This window comes from Podarcis vaucheri, assembly GCF_965113315.1.
Source record: "Podarcis vaucheri genome assembly, chromosome: 6".
Lineage (NCBI taxonomy): Eukaryota > Metazoa > Chordata > Lepidosauria > Squamata > Lacertidae > Podarcis > Podarcis vaucheri.
The window spans coordinates 58054452-58071919 of record NC_138764.1 but is presented as its reverse complement, the minus strand read 5'-3'; the positions used below and the strand labels follow the sequence as shown (position 1 = coordinate 58071919).

At 43.3% G+C, this 17468-nt stretch overlaps 1 protein-coding gene across 2 annotated transcripts in view; it reads left to right on the top strand.

Annotated features, from left to right (window-relative positions):
- Nucleotides 1-17468, top strand: part of SLC6A17 (solute carrier family 6 member 17) — a 30060-nt gene that overhangs the window by 9901 nt on the left and 2691 nt on the right. For both annotated transcript variants that reach the window (XM_082228425.1, XM_082228426.1), the window contains exons 2-11: nt 1898-2313; nt 5679-5836; nt 7897-8023; nt 8748-8929; nt 10120-10230; nt 11649-11890; nt 12512-12704; nt 13666-13858; nt 16181-16340; nt 16609-16771. In XM_082228425.1, the coding sequence (XP_082084551.1) occupies nt 2034-2313; nt 5679-5836; nt 7897-8023; nt 8748-8929; nt 10120-10230; nt 11649-11890; nt 12512-12704; nt 13666-13858; nt 16181-16340; nt 16609-16771 (1809 nt within the window). In that variant the 5' untranslated portion in view covers nt 1898-2033. The remainder of the gene's footprint in view (nt 1-1897; nt 2314-5678; nt 5837-7896; nt 8024-8747; nt 8930-10119; nt 10231-11648; nt 11891-12511; nt 12705-13665; nt 13859-16180; nt 16341-16608; nt 16772-17468) is intronic.

The following is a 17468-nucleotide window of genomic DNA, read 5'->3' as shown; positions in this document are numbered from 1 at the left end:
ACTCTGTATGTATTTTGATGATACTTTGATGGTTATTTTCTTCTTAAGAATGCCCTGAGACATGAGACTTTTTTATAAGGGCATATGTGTGTGCTTGCCCATGAACCTTTCTCAAAATCAGCCTCCCATTGACATTCTGTCCCTTCTGCATTTCTGACAGCATAGTGGTCTTTGCATAGGCTGTCTGCCAGGATTCTGAAAGAATTTTTTTTCCAAGCTGGGATCATGAGCTGCTGCTGCTGCTGCTGCTGCTGTTGTTGTTGTTGTTGTTGTTGTTGTTGTTGTTCTTGTTCTTGTTCTTGTTACTGCCTTTCATGAGGAGCAACCACTGCATTCTGAGTGGTGCAAAAAATAAATAAATATGGCCAGTGTGGGGACAATTATCATAATGAGACTTTGTTGCCTGGTTTAGAAAGTATTCTTTGGCAAGTACATCCCATATAAGCAGAGTGAGCTATATCTACAACTGATAGCTCATTCTACATGAGAAAGCCAATAATGCATAGTCAGATGTTGTTAAGGTAACTCCCACTCTATGGGACCTGAGGTGAAATTTCGCAGAAAACAAATTTGCTCCTAATATTGTCAGGAATATGCTAATAAAAACTGTTTTTAAACGACCTTTTCATTGCCTTATTCACACATGCTTTCAAGGAAACCAAATCCCATAAATCTGGAAATAGTTCAGTATAAAATTTTTGCAGAGTGTAAAACTGGCAGGGTTTCACTGGAGTCCAGGGGACTGGGCTGGTTTAGCTCTGTTGAAAGACAGCAGCCCTTGAATGGAGAGGCAGGAGTAATCAATGGCTTTGCATGCAGTGCCAAACATTTTGCAGATACAATCTGTTGTAAAACTGTCATGGGCAATTTAACCTACAATTCCTGGCCATCCCAGTTGCTCTGATAATGTCATCAGCTGAGAGATAACCTTGGTGCTTGCTGTCGTCATGGAAGAACTGCCGAGGCCTGCCCAGTTCTTTAGTGCAACAATATTTTAAGCTAAATAGCACCTGACACACTGTTGGCACCAAGCACAGGTAAAACAGAAGTTATAGCACTTAGCTATTGCCAAACCTCAGACTTTCACAGATTCCAGACAACAAGGAGGAGGGACTAAGAAAGACAACCGGGTGGTGAATTACAGGACCTTATAGGGTACAGCATTGTGAGAATGTAACCATTTCACGGTCCGTCCATCCCCAGACATACCCCTATACATATATTGCTTCGGAAAAATTCTGCTTAAGTCCCAATTTCTGCAGCAAGTAAAGCTTCAGTTTCTATAGACTATGCATATAGAGAAAATTTGCATATTTATTGAATTTATTTGCTTCTGCACAACCTATGCAGAGCACTGCAATTCTACCTCCTGTATCTCCTATTCAGTCTTATCTCCTCCCCAGAACCCAAGATTTCACCAGGCATTGCTTGCACACTTTCAAGCCTTGAGGACTAGAAGTGTGCTTTTTTAAAAGGAAGAAGAAGAAGAAGAAGAAGAAGAAGAAGAAGAAGAAGAAGAAGAAGAAGAGTTTGGATTTGATATCCCGCCTTTCACTCCCCTTCAGGAGTCTCAAAGCGGCTAACATTCTCCTTTCCCTTCCTCCCCCACAACAAACACTCTGTGAGGTGAGTGGGGCTGAGAGACTTCACAGAAGTGTGACTGGCCCAAGGTCACCCAGCAGCTGCATGTGGAGGAGCGGAGACACGAACCCGGTTTCCCAGATTACGTGACTACCGCTCTTAACCACTACACCACACTGGCTCTCGAAAACTGAATTCTCAGGCAGATGCCTTTCTGAATTTGCATATTGATGAATCACATGGCTCTGGATACTCAAGAACACCGAAGAAAGTAGAGAAGTGTAATGTTTTAATTCATTTGTTTTTTGTTTTTCAGATCTCGTAGATGACCAGGATCTGAGAGCTGACCTTCAAAACCTGCACCTGCCCTAGCAGATACCCACTCCATCTTGGGCTCCCCTCTGCCCCCAAAATCCCTTCCTACATAGGAGTGGCTGAGCCAGACAGTTTCGATGCCTAAGCACAGCAAGGTGACCCAGAAGGAACAAAGTACTGAGCATGTCACTGAATCAGTGGCTGATCTGCTGGCCCTTGAGGAGCCTGTGGACTATAGACAGAGTGTCTTAAATGTGGCTGGAGAAAATTGGAACAAGCAGCAGGATGTGGATGACACTGGTGAGGATCGGCCAGCGTGGAACAATAAACTGCAGTACATTTTGGCTCAGATTGGCTACTCCGTGGGGCTGGGGAATGTCTGGCGCTTTCCATATTTGTGTCAAAAGAATGGCGGAGGTAAGTGAGCAAGGTAGTATAAAAGTCATCTGTTATGGACACATGTTCTGCTTTCCTAATATAATAATACAAGAGGAAGGGAGCATAGGCTTGAAGGCCATAGGATGTTATCTCAAACTGAGGCAGACAATACATGGTACTGACCATGCTGACTGGTAGTAACCCTCTAGATTTCAGACAGGATCCTTTCCTGGCTCTTCCTGGAAATTCTGGGTAAATCATGTGCTCAACCATTAAGCTATAGCTTTCCCTTCAATGGATTGTTGTAGTCACTAGTCTGCATGATCAGGCTGCTCATTAAAGAGTTAAATGAAGAACAGTTATCCTGAATCTTATGACACGTTCTAAGTATCTATTCTATACAAACCAAGACTATTCCTCCACCACGCTCAGCGAGTAAGTCTCCTTTCCTGCTTGATAGTGTGCAAGTATTATTTACCTGGTCATCTTGAGTTCAGGTAACAATTTGTGATGGTGAAAGGCTGCCATTATTCTTGGACTGTGTCTTTTTTTATAACAGCCATGTATTTTCCTTGATTGTGCACTGCAAATCCATGCCTGAACCACACTGAACCATTATTATCTCAAAATATGTGAAATATATAAACAAGCCCTTGCTACAAAAGGCATTCCTCTATAGCTTGGTAATGATTTTCACAAAGTTGAACTCAGCCAACTCTTCTATCTGTTTGAATTTGCCCTAGTTGAGCTGATTATGCACTGTTAATTTATTTCAGATTTACAGGTTGTGCTCTATTTCCTAACAAATTTGCTTTCCATGGTGTGATTCTTGCTCTCTGTGACATAGGATGATAATATTCCATTAATCTTTTTCTTTTTTTTAACCACCGAGTTGCAGGAAAAGCAGATTAAAGGCATAATTGCAAAGGATGACTGTGTAAGGCACATTGCCCTTTGGTTGGCTGCACAGATAGAGGTGACCACTGGTGTTTTCCCTCCTATCAAGTGCTGAGTCTTCAATGTGGTCAATAGAACATTAAATGAATGGTTGTTGCACCTTGAAGGCTTACCTGCTTGCTATTAAGCTTATGCTTCCTGGATTATCCATGGATGAAGCAAAGTGCTGGCTGAGTATCAGTTGGGTGTAATGCGACAGGAATGGATTATTGATAGATAGATGCTTTTGTGATAAATGCAATTCCTTGGTTGATAAAGTCTGTATCGCTTCTTGGTTCAGCAAGCTTTTTCTGCTAAAAAATACTGCTGTATGTGAAAGTAGTAATTTGTGTGTTGTTTTCTTCTCAGTAATGAAGTGTGCATATGTCTAGCAGAGAGAACAGATTTTCATTAGGAAAAGGGTGGTATTGGGCCAATTCTTTGGAACATTGTGTGCTCAAGAACTTACAGGATGGTGCTGCATGGGTTGAAAGCTGAACACCCAGGTTAGGGTTGCAAACGGGAACCCTCTAATTGTACATATAATCTTGTTACAAAACCTGGTTTTCCCATTATGTGTACTGATGGCTACTGTGTGCCCTAAATGTGTAGGAAGCACCTGAGTTTCTCAGCTGACTTGTCTGTCTTTGGAACTGGAGTGCATTGCTTTGCTAGTGTATATGGAATTTTGAAAGCCATTGCCTATTGGGGTCACCAGAGTCAGAGGCAATGACGTAATCAAAGACAAGGCAGTTCCAGGTTCCAGGGAAGGAGGTAGACAAGGACTAGAAGCAGATGACTGGGTCAAGAGGCCCCAGACTAGGCAGAAAAGAAGTTTGAGGCAAGGGAACTGGTGAGGCTGCTCAGGGAGGCAACTTGTTCAGGGTCAAGAACCAAACCTGTCAACAGTTACATAGAACCAGCCAGGCCCTTACTGGTTCCTCTGACCTAACTTGGTTGGAGAGCAGCTATGCTGTCTCTGACCAGGACTGGCCCAATATATTTTGCTGCCTTAGGCAAAGGGCAAGATGGCACCATGCCATTTCCCAGAGAGAAGCTGACTGGACTGGCGGTACTAGCAATGGAGTAGTGTTCGTCTTAATGCCTGAAGGCAGCAGGGTAGAGAAAGGGCTCTGCCCTCTAACAGAAAGCACCAAGGAGACGATGCCAATCACTCACTTCTGCTGCTGTCTAAATTACATGAGATGTGAAGTTACATGTTTAAATAAGAGTCTTCAGTCTGGCTGCTTTTTCTTTAAAATAAAAGGGGACCTGATCCAGAATGTACTCCTCATCCAGATCAAGGCCCTGCAGTGGTTTTCTGCTAAAAAAAAAACCACCCGTACCTGTTTGCTCTTGGTCTCCACAGTTTCTGTTTCTTGGTATGCTGTGAAATGGTTGGTTTTCTTTATTCTGTTTTGAGGTCTTTTTCATATTTATTATGAGCCCTGCTGGAAATTATTTTAAATAGTGTCGTGGAGGAGTTTTATGCAGAGTACTGAGTTTGAGTTTACGGTGGCTTGTGCTAATAGTGGTTGCTTTCAGAGCCCTGAAATGCTTCGGGAGGAAAGGTGAGATATGATGATAATAATAATAATAATAATAATAATAATAATAATAATAATAATAGAAATAATAATAAAATTAATTGTAGCTAAGACCTTTTCCTAAAGGGGAAAAAAGAAATCTTGTTGTCATTTGCTTTGATCAGAGTCTTCCAGTGGATTCTTGTCAGGAGCTGACCCAGTTGTGTGAAGGATTTTTATATCTTTTTGAGAAGCTGTGAGTTGTGTCAAGAATTAACTCGGTGATGTTGTGCTGGGTGCACTTAATCATTTCCAGCCTGCTTATCTGACTACCCTGAATATGAAGCAGGATCAAAATCCTGCCTACACAGCTTTCCTGTCTTATTAGAATTATGAACGTGCCAGGAATATTGATTTTTCCTTTTTATTTGAGTTTTTGGTCAACAGCTCTGTTTTCCAGCATGAGAGTTTTTGGCCTCTCTGGCCAACTGTTTATATTTCTCAGACTGCCCATTTGTTTCGTACTCTCTTCAACTAGCCAGAGATATATGGCCCTGCTATTTAAGTGGAGTCCTTTATGAAGCATTTTCATCCAGCCCTTCCAGGAATTGTTCTCTTTAATTGCATAGCTGGCACTGGAACAGCCATTGTGAAGGCAGAAAATAACCACACTGTATATACATTTAGATATGGAGTGTTAAAGTGATCCTGTGTGCTGTAGTTGTATTAACCTCTCCCTCTATTGTCACGGCACCATTTTAAATTAAGAGACTTGCTTCAAATAATGTTTAGAGACAAATGCTAACTGGAGCTGATGAGAGTTGGATGGGCCATACAAGTAAGAAGTGGTTGTCTCCTAGGAGCAGTCATGGTCACCTTCTCATGCTGGGACCTGTGTGATCAAAGACGGGCATCTCTAATGACTTTTTTCTTTCCTGCCAGGTGCCTATCTGGTTCCATATCTCGTATTGCTCATCCTCATCGGCATCCCTCTCTTCTTTCTGGAGTTGGCTGTTGGCCAGAGGATCCGCCGGGGCAGTATAGGAGTGTGGAATTACGTCTGCCCTCGGTTGGGGGGCATTGGATTTGCCAGCTGCCTTGTAAGTGCTTGCAGAAGGCTTGTGGTGGCTTTGGGACAGTTGTGTGGATGATAGACAAGTGGTCTTCCACATGTGCTGTCTAGCAGACATGTGCATAACAGACCCATTTCCCAATGTAAAGAGGGCTTAGTTATTGCAGAATATAATTAGAAGATACCAGCCTGTGAAGGTGGTTGGTTAGAAGCTCAAGACTGATGCCTTGAACAGTTCTTTCCCCCAACTATGGAACAGGATCAGACATTTACCATCAAGTTCTGATTTCCTTTGATTTCCCCACATGATCCTATATATATCTGAACTAGGATGTGCCCTTCAAGAATGTGCCCTAACTGATCCACTGTTCACACCTGTCAAACAAACCTCTTTGTAGTTTAGTCCTGATGATTCACTCTGCAGAGGGTCAAGTGATGGGCAGGTGGGTGCTAGCAAAAAGGACCATTTCCCCTCTGGGATTGATACTGGAACTCAAGCTTAGCTCCACAACTCACTCATGCCCCCTAAGCACCATTGTGCCATTCAGCATCTTATATAAACTGCTGTGATGACAACCAAAGCCCTGGATTGCCTGTGCAAGAGCAACACTGCTTCCTTGATATCTGGCAATTTTGAGGGAAATAATCACTGGACATGCCCACATCACAGGACAGAGCAGATTTTGAGAATGCATGGGGAGACGAGAGGAAAGAGAAGTCCCATTGCATAGCATTGGATATTTGTTGTTGTTGTTTAGTCGTTTAGTCGTGTCCGACTCTTCGTGACCCCATGGACCAGAGCACGCCAGGCACTTCTGTCCTCCACTGCCTCCCGCAGTTTGATCAAACTCATGCTAGTAGCTTCAAGAACACCATCCAACCATCTCATTCTCTGTCGTCCCCTTCTCCTTGTGCCCTCCATCTTTCCCAACATCAGGGTCTTTTCCAGGGAGTCCTCTCTTCTCATGAGGTGGCCAAAGTATTGGAGCCTCAGCTTCACGATCTGTCCTTCCAGTGAGCACTCAGGGCTGATTTCCTTCAGAATGGAGAGGTTTGATCTTCTTGCAGTCCATGGGACTCTCAAGAGTCTCCTCCAGCACCATAATTCAAAAGCATCAATTCTTCGGCGATCAGCCTTCTTTATGGTCCAGCTCTCACTTCCATACATCACTACTGGGAAAACCATGGCTTTTACTATACGGACCTTTGTTGGCAAGGTGATGTCTCTGCTTTTTAAGATGTTGTCTAGGTTTGCCATCGCCTTTCTCCCAAGGAGCAGGCGTCTTTTAATTTCGTGACTGCTGTCACCATCTGCATTGATCATGGAGCCCAAGAAAGTAAAATCTCTCACTGCCTCCATTTCTTCCCCATCTATTTGCCAGGAGGTGATGGGCCCAGTGGCCATGATCTTCGTTTTTTTGATGTTGAGCTTCAGACCATATTTTGCGCTCTCCTCTTTCACCCTCATTAAAAGGTTATTTAATTCCTCTTCACTTTCTGCCATCAAGGTTGTGTCATCTGCATATCTGAGGTTGTTGATATTTCTTCCGGCAATCTTAATTCCGGCTTGGGATTCATCCAGCCCAGCCTTTCGCATGATGAATTCTGCATATAAGTTAAATAAGCAAGGAGACAATATACAGCCTTGCCGTACTCCTTTCCCAATTTTGAACCAATCAGTTGTTCCATATCCAGTTCTAACTGTAGCTTCTTGTCCCACATAGAGATTTCGCAGGAGACAGATGAGGTGATCAGGCACTCCCATTTCTTTAAGAACTTGCCATAGTTTGCTGTGGTCAACACAGTCAAAGGCTTTTGCATAGTCAATGAAGCAGAAGTAGATGTCTTTCTGGAACTCTCTGGCTTTCTCCATAATCCAGCGCATGTTTGCAATTTGGTCTCTGGTTCCTCTGCCTCTTCTAAATCCAGTTGCACTTCTGGGAGTTCTCGGTCCACATACTGCTTGAGCATTGGATATAACCCAGTGCATTTCAATGTTCCATTCTCCACCATTCATTTTAGTATCACTTTGTTTGGAAATATGTTTTGCTGTCCAGGATCCAAACATTTTCATTCTTCTGTTGCCAGGTCTGCTTGTTTGTTGGGCTCTACTACAATGTGATCATAGGATGGAGCATCTTTTACTTTTTTAAATCCTTCCAGTACCCGCTGCCTTGGAGTGAGTGCCCCGTCATAAGGAATGGCACAGTGGCAAGTGAGTCCTTTCTCTTTCCTGCTTTGCATGTGGTAGAAGGGAAATGAGGCACACTTCTTTAGGTGATAAATAGCGTTCAGCTCTGTGACTTATAATCTTCCAGAATCTTATAATTCAAATGTGATAGTTGTTGCAGTAGTAATCAGTGTTGGCTGATACCACACAGCGCAGATGGGTGGATGCATTCATTTATCCTTTTCCATCATTGTGGGTCTCAAGGAGAAATAAGTCTTCGCTTGCCCTGTGCACTGTAGTTATTATAGTAAGGTAATTCAACATTACTTTTTCTAGGGGTGTTGAGAGTAGCTTCCAGTCAACAACTTAACAATAGTTCAGGTTTGTTTCCAGCTGATAGGGTGTGGGAATTGCGTTTGGGCATTGGTTGGTAGGAAATGGATACTTTCCAAAGAGTGCTATAGAGACACTCTGGAGGTTAATGGAGCATTTAATAGAATGTGAACATCTCCCAGAATATATATAAATCTTTTATAGTGGGTGTAAATTGCCCCATTTATTTAACTTTTAGTTTCAGTGGCAAGATCTTGGATTCTTATTCCTTTCTCCTAAAGTGAATTTCGGCATCCTTCCTGAAGTGCCCTATGACTGCTTGTCTCTCCTACATAGCCTTTAAATGCTGCCTTGCTTTGCTGTGGCACAGGTGTGTCTAAATGAGAAGTCAAAGCATGTAAAAAAACACAACTCCATAGCTTTTGTCCCTTTTCAGCCGTGGAACCAGAATGCGACAAAAGCTCTGCTACTACTTACTTCTGGTACCGGGATGCCCTGGACATCTCCAACTCCATTAATGAGAGTGGTGGGCTTAACTGGAGAATGACTTTATGCCTCCTGGCAGCTTGGACCATTGTAGGCTTGGCCATGATCAAAGGAATTCAGTCTTCAGGAAAGGTAAGTGTTGATGGTGGCAGCCCAAAGCAGAACAGAGATTGCCAGAACCTACAACAGGTGGACCCACTTATAAAGTGGTGGATCCAGGGATGGGAAACCTGTGGCTCTCCAGATGGTGCTGGACTACAACTCTCATCATCCCTTCCCATTGGCCATGTTGGCTGGGGCTGACAACGTCTGGAGGGCCACAGCTTCCCCATCCCAGACCTACAGGTTACAGAAGACAATAATGTTTGGGACGCAATCTTGTAGCCAGGACAAAGCGTTCAGCAGCTTCCACACATCCTGAATGGTTCATGGGGCCCAGGTAACCACAATGGAATAAGAAGCTAGGAAAAAGGAAGGGGTGAACACTTTCCCAACCACCTGGTCCAAGAGTGCTTGCTCCATTTTGCTTGGCTTGTGCCTCAGAGCAGCCACCTGAAAGTAAGAATAACATGTGAAAGAGCCCATAGTTGAATGAATGAAGTCAGCAGTACCCGATAGCAATCACAGGCACAGCTTCCTCTCTTTTGGGATACAGCTGCTCAGTTTACCTATCTTAGGGCATATCCACATCAAACCGGTTAGCAGTCACTTATTTCCCCATGAAGAACCACAGGAATTGTAGTTCTGTTTGGGGAGAGGGCTCGGGATCTTGAACAGTGAATTCATCAAAGTACCGCATTGGCCTGAATATAAGCCGCACCCAAATATAAGCCACTCCTTTAAAATTGGGGGGGGGATACCCAAATATAAGCCGCTCCCTTCCTCGCAGCTCCTTGCTGCATACTGGGGGGGGGGGAGCCCTGCTGTGTTGCCAGCCGCCTTTCCCCTTCCTTGCTCTCTCCCTTCCTGGCCTTGGGGGAGAGGATGGGGAACTACGCATGGGGCAGGCGCCACTTCACCGTGCTCCTGGCGCTGTTTGCCCCGCACTCCTAGCTGCATACCGTATGGTCGCGAATATAAGTCACACTTTAACTTTTCACAGTTGGAATTTGGGCAAAAAGTGCAGTTTATATTCAGGCCAATATGGTATCTCACCAAACTACAGTTCCCAAAATGCTTTGTAGAAAGAAAAATACTGACAGAAGTTTCCAGTAGGGTAGATTTGGGCTTATTGTTCATCCTTAAGACTTTCTTTATATACAGTCTACTGCTGGATTATATATAAAGTAGGATCTCCCGCTTTCTCTCCCTCTCCCACTCAGGTGATGTATTTCAGCTCCCTTTTTCCTTACGTGGTACTGATCTGTTTCCTGGTCCGGGGATTGCTCTTGAGGGGGGCGATAGATGGGATTCTGCACATGCTCACTCCCAAGGTAAGCCCACCACACTCACCATGTGCCTTTAGACCAGTCAGAGAAATGTCTCTTACTGGGAACTATAGCTAGCAAGAATCCTATGTCTCTGGTGATCATCACAATCCATGTCCTATGTTAAACTGATGCCTCTGTGGCGCTGCCTGGATGGCACCAGAGCAGAGCAAATTTTACTTAGGTATAGGTGTTGCTTTTTTAGTCAATGGTGCTACTCTCTCTGAAACTGAAATGCTGATGATTAATTGCTTTGGGCGTGCCTGTCCAGGTCTGTTTCATTATTCTTCCTGCTTATGATCAGAATTGTACCAAATTAACTAGGTTTGCCAAAGGACAGCTGCAAAATGGATTGACTCATTAGCTGTTTAATTAATTCATTAAACAAAGATGTAGGTGATTGAAATTATGAAGCTGGCATTAATCCTGATTAATTTTGAATAAGAGATTCTAAAATACAAGCCCCAGTGTCCAAGTTCTCATTGTAGGTAGAATGATTAGCAACCACACATCTTCCATTTGCAATACTGCGCAGGCCCAAACTGTAAATGGCATCTCCATCAGGTTTGTCCAGCTTCATGGCAGCAGAAGGTCCCACCGGTATCACACTACACACGAGCAGCATGCAATGGATGCTTTAGTTGAGATTCCTGCATTGCAGGGGTTTGGACTAGATGACTATATGATTCTAATTTGGTAGGGCTCACTTGCCATGCCACAAACCATGGTGGACTGAAAGGGAGTAAAGTGCTTAATAGTTTGCTAGTACATTAGTTTGCAGAGAGCACTTGCATAGCTTGCTAGCATAAGTGTGACTATCCTGTGCAGTCTATTAAGTGCATTCTGTAAGCAGCAATCCTTAATCAATAAGGTTAATCAAGCTTTTCTTGATAAAGGGATGGGGGCTAATTGTAACTGGCAGGGTTCATTTTGAAACACTGAGTTTGTTTTCTCTCAACTGTCATTTGGACACTACCTGTGTTTTCAAGCTTTCTTCCATAGGAATCATAAGGGCTAGTGTTTTTTGTTTTTGTTTTGTTTTTCTCTTTTAAAGGATTGTGACATTTTTTCAGGGCATGATATTCCATGCCTAACTGGGTAAGCCCACAAAGTGCACAGGCAGTAAAATTCTAAAATGCAATGATGAATAAGGCATTCACAGTTCTGCATCTGAGATCCATTTATTTCCATGGGACCTGATTCCCTTTCTATTGTGCCCTTAGGCATCAATAATTGAGTCAACAGAGGAGAAAGATAGAGAGCTCTCTCTAGCATATGCACAAAGAACAGATACCCAGGCAATGATGTGTTGTTCTCAGCTGCCAATGTTATACATTTAAATATAAATGTGCCTTATGTGGACCAAGCTGAGCATCTCTGATGCAGGATGGATGACTTGGCTTCCTTCTCATCTCTCCTTACAGCTAGATAAAATGTTGGATATCCAGGTGTGGCGGGAAGCAGCCACTCAGGTCTTCTTTGCCCTCGGACTGGGCTTTGGCGGAGTTATTGCTTTTTCCAGTTACAACAAGCAGGACAATAACTGCCACTTCGATGCAGCCTTGGTCTCCTTCATCAACTTCTTCACCTCCATTTTGGCCACACTGGTAGTCTTTGCTGTGCTGGGCTTCAAAGCCAATGTCATGAATGAAAAGTGTGTGGTTGAGTAAGTACTCATTCCAGTCTCTCTCTCTCCCTGCCTCTCCCTTTCTCTCTCCCCTAAAGGCTTCTCTGGAGGGCACAACAACAGCAACTATCTATTTTTCAGGGTACCTTATAGTTACTTTAAAAAAGCATCCAGTGCAGCGGGTGCAATTCTGTTCTGGCCTGAAGCTTTGATAGCCAGAAACTGTAGTTTCCTTCTGGCCAGGTGGCAACCTAGAGTGCTCTCTGGAACCAGGAAAACAGCTTTTCACCTTATTTTTTGCAGAATGTGCTGTGAAGTAATTGGACTAAATCCTGCCACTTCATTCATTATTATTCAGTATGCATTCAGCTCATTCCTTCACAATTTTCTCGCCTCCATTTTATCCTCACGACAACCTTGTAGGTAGGTTAGGTTCAGAGACTGTGACTGACTCACCCAGTGAACTTCATGGCTGAGCGGGAACCAGAACCTTGGTCCCCCTTGTCTGACATTCTTAACTAACCACTGCACCACACTGGCTCCCATCAACTGCTGGGGTTCATTTTGCCTGTTTTGCTGGAAGAAGATGCCCTTCCCCCAGAACAAGGTGAACAAGGCCAGGCAATGGCTCTATAATGACCTTTAGCTTCTCCTCCATAGGAACGCTGAGAAGATTCTGGGTTATCTGAATACCAATGTCCTCAGCCATGCACTCATCCCACCCCAAGTGAACTTCTCCCATCTCACGGCCAAAGACTACACCGAGATGTATGGTGTGATAAAGACAGTGAAGAAGGATCATTTCGATAAGCTGGGCCTGGATCCTTGTCTACTGGAAGATGAGCTTAACAAGGTATGTTTATAGCCAGACTTGCTTTTCACGGTATATTTATAGCTGGGCTTGCTTTTCATGGTCATTTTCGACCCTAGATGCTGGTTCCGCTCTTGTACATCATTGAAGTCTCAGAGCGAGCCAACTTGCTTGGGAAGTGCACATGATAGAGCTCTCTTGGGATTGTACCACTTCTGCATGGTGCAAGTGGGGGGTCTCATGCTCATATGCACCCCATTTTCTTGTTAAAAACAACCACCTCTCATTGCATATAGAAAATTAACACCTTCTGTATAGAAAATTAGCATATTAGAGAGAAGGCTAAGGCAGAAAGCTTGTGATTTCTGTTTAAGATCACTCTTGGTTGCAGTTCTTACCATGTGCTGATGAAGACTTCACTGACATAAGGAATAAGGAACTGAAGTATGTCAAAATCATTGCAAGAATTGAGCTTGTGAGAGGTGGCCGACTATAACAGTGTTATGGAACAGATGTGTCTGGGTGCTGTGAATAGTAGAGCCTATGTTTCGTATGCTGAAGTTCCCAGGTTTATTCCCCAGCATCTCCAGGTGGGGGTGGGAGTGTCCCTTGTCTGAAAACCTCAAGAGCATCTGATGCTGAGCTAGACGGACCATTGGTCTGACTTGGTTTAAGAAAGACTCCTGTCTTCCTGAGATTACTGAGGGAGGTGAAACTGAGAAATGAATACGTCATGTAATTTCTGTGGGATACATGCATTGAAAAGTCACACCTTTCCATGACTTCTCAGAACATGTATATATGTAGTGAAACAGATGCTTGTTCAATCATTTGTATGCGTTATGCATCATTTTCCTTATACCCACAATGGTTTGGCTGTTTGGTTCTGCGAGCCTATGATTTTACAGATAGAAATCTATTTACATGAATACATGCACACCTGCTTTTATGATGTAATCTTCTGCCCAGAGTAACGCAAGCATCTTCTTTTGGCTGTGTACAGTCAGTGCAGGGAACTGGCCTTGCATTCATAGCTTTCACAGAAGCAATGACCCACTTTCCAGCTTCTCCTTTCTGGTCAGTGATGTTCTTCTTGATGCTGATAAACCTGGGTTTGGGGAGCATGATTGGGACCATGGCTGGCATCACCACACCCATCATTGACATGTTCAAAGTGCGCAAGGAAGCATTAACAGGTAAGTTCTCTCTTGGGGAAACTCAAGAAACCATTCACAGAGTAGCACTGTTGTGCATGCAATGACATCATTTAGTTCTGGCCAAGACTTGTGCTACAAAATACGTTGCTGGATGGGATCAAATTGTAATTCTTAAAAGTCATGGCATAACATCAGAGCTGAACCAATGTTTCTATTACTGAAATATATTTGCTGTCCCCAAAAAGAGCAGAGGGATTTGGGGGTTAAGGGGTGCCTGTCAACATTGGGAAGCTCACACACTGTGATAATGTGGCAGTATCTGGGGAACTGATGATTTTGGGTCATTTCATAAGACCAAACTGTGGAGGGTTTATGGGTGAGTAGATCTGGGCTGAGTTTGGAAAGTTTCAAAATGATTTTGTGAATATTTCATCAAACCTCCACATTTATCATACCACTACAAAGCTGATCCAAATGGCTGCTAGTAGCATATTCACCGTGCAATCTAAGAATGTTTTAGTTACTTCAAAGTAAATCACAGTGGTTTCAATGGATAGTAGCCCAGATGTGCCTCGGGTTATGAATTGACCACTTCATTGCATGCCAAACTCTGGTAGAATCAATTCAATGCACATGTCCAAATTAGCAAGCTATGTAAAACCCCATTAAGCAACCCAGGGTATGAAGCACTGGTAACAAATTCCATTGCAGTGACAAAAGCAAACACCATCATTTAAACTCATCATTCAAAAAAGCATCCACATCTGAAGCCTGATGTGAGCCTTCCAGTCAGGACCTATCATTGCAGATAAGCTCAGTAAAGTTAAGGGGGTGTTTCTGAGGTATATAATACCTTCTCTGAGCTCCACATGCCTACCTGCCTAGATACTTGCAGATTTGTATGTAGCAGATTTTGTTTTACATTTCTCTAAAGATTACATTGCATATTAAAAGTTTAAGAGCAATTTATAGGGCACTCCTATGAATGTTTGCTTAGAAATAAGCCACACAGTGTTCAACGGAGCTTAATCTCAAAGAAGTGTGTCTAAGATTGCAACCTTAAACTTTTAAATAGTGAAATCAAGTACTTAAAATTCACCGAAACCAAATGTTGTGCTTGCCTTAACTCTGTTTCCCCATAGTGGCCAGTTGGGGCTTCTACGTATAGGATAAAATTTCTTGCATAGAAGCCACATGTGGAAAGTTGGGTGAATCCCACACATAGCTTGCCACACACGTGTCTGTTTTACCATGATCACCAAGTAGAGGAGGTGCCAGTGGTGGCCTACTTCTGTCAGGTATATGCACATTAACAAAGTCGATGTGCATTCATTTATCAGCAAGCTACATGCAGGATATGTGGCCTTGTAGGTAAGACATTTTGTCATGTATGAAACTGGCTTTGGAGTTACTTTTTCTGCAGGAGTGATATTATAGCCATAGAGCAACAGACATACCAACTTGAAGCTCACTGACCCAACTCCATGATATAGGACAAACAGGGGCAACAAATGCATAATTTTTTGAAGTTGGCTCAGTCTGAAAAATCAGGAATCTCATCAGCACAGCTCTATTGTATCTTCAGCACGGGGTCATTTTTTCCATGCACCTCAATATATATTCAGACTCTACTCCTATGGTGAATTGAATTGAATGAGTCATGTTGGAGAACTGACATGTGGGTACTATTATGACCAGAGGTGATGTGAAAGATGTTTTGTAAGATTCAAAGTGGGCATTAGACTGCAAAAGTCAGAGTGACCTAGGTTACTAACATCCAAATCCAGTTCATCCTGGCCTGGAAATTGGGAAAAGGGTGCTTTCGTCAAGTGAATCAAGAAATGGGTGACTCTTCAAGAGGAAGTTAAGTTATAATAATTTTTGCAACAATTCTGCAAATATAAGGAACTTGGGATCTAGTTAGTATTGCACAGGTAGACATGAATTTGGGACATTTTAAGTGCTGGACTTCACAGCCTCAATAACACTTAATGAAGAGAAGATGTTTCCCTATATCACAGTGAGCAACAATGTGATAACTTTAACACTTTCCCAGATTATCTAGTATAGCCTCAAACTCTCCCCTGTCGAAGTAGAGCGCTTGTCACCGATATACCCTGAAGCACTTTTTGTACGTTTGAATAGCTCTAACATATTGATGCACTGTTTGTGTATCTGAAGAGCTCTAATCTCTCTCTAATTCCTGCCCTTAAAGTCTTTCCCATGCACACGCATCTCATGATACTTGTAGTATGTTGCTGCTCTTTGGTAGAAACAATATTATCAGTTTGCCTTTTGGATCCTGCAGCAGTTTTGCATGCCCTCGTGTGGCTGACGGTTACTGTGATCTGCTCTTTACAGTTGGCTGCTGCATTTTTGCTTTCTTCGTGGGGCTGATCTTTGTGCAACGCTCAGGCAACTACTTTGTCAACATGTTTGATGATTACTCTGCAACGCTGCCACTCACCCTCGTAGTCATCCTGGAAAACATTGCGGTGGCTTGGATTTACGGCACCAAGAAGTAAGCATTTATTTCCAGGAGGGTTAGCCTGTTCATATTCCTACAGGCTTGTCTGAATTCCTAAGCATTTGGCTTTGAATGCTTTGCCCCTCTTACCACTACAATGGGTTTCATTGTTCTTGAAGCACTCAGGCTTCTTGATGCTTCTTTGGACTTCTGGCCCCACCAGAGTTCCCATCCAAATCTCTCCATCCAAATCAAGGGGAAGTAAAGAGCAAGGAACCTTGTGCTTCATCATCTGTTTGCTTTCTTCCTTTCTTCTTCCTAGATTCATGCAAGAATTAACAGAGATGCTGGGATTCCGCCCTTACCGGTTTTACTTCTACACATGGAAGTACATCTCGCCCATTTGCATGGCTGGCCTGATGACAGCCAGTGTGATCCAGCTAGCTGTCAGTCCTCCAGGTTATAATGCCTGGATCCGAGAAGAGGTGAGTTGGCAAATAAAAGTGCATCCCCCCAAAGGCTACAAATCCACAGGCTGTGTACCAATTGGCAACCAACCCACATACTATACAGTGAAGCCACAGGGTCCTCGCTGCAAATGGCTGTGATCATTTGTGCAATTGTTAGGCCAGCATCCACTTGAAGGACAGAGAGGCCTCATCCTTATACCAGAGTACCTTGCATTTCCTCCTGCTTCCAGAGCTGTGGCCACGGAGGTTGCAGATACACCATAAAACCCAACTAGCCAGTATCCTGCTGGAGATGATTCCAGACAGAGCTGGCATGGATTTCTGGTCATCCTTCCAAGGAATTGGGAGTGAGAGGCTATCTTAGCCATGTAGAGTAACAGTGGTTGAAATCCCAGTGTTGCAAATGCTCCCTTGCTTTTTAGGGTAGTCCAAGGTTAAGGAGCAGTATTTCAAGGTATGGAATCTGAACATTCATGTAAACGTTTGTTTATTCTGCAGGAAAATTGTTGGTCCAGCTTTGTGTAACTATGGGAAGCTACTGCCTCTTTATTAGCATTTTATTTAAGTGGGGGTTGCCACCTGCAAGAGCAAAATGTTCTAATGCAGTGTGCTCTTGAGAGATTAACCCTTTGGCAGGTGTTTCAGGGTGCGTATGCAGAAAAGGGAACAGAGGGGTGAGAAAGACCTTTTGGCAAAAATCCTTTCCATGTAT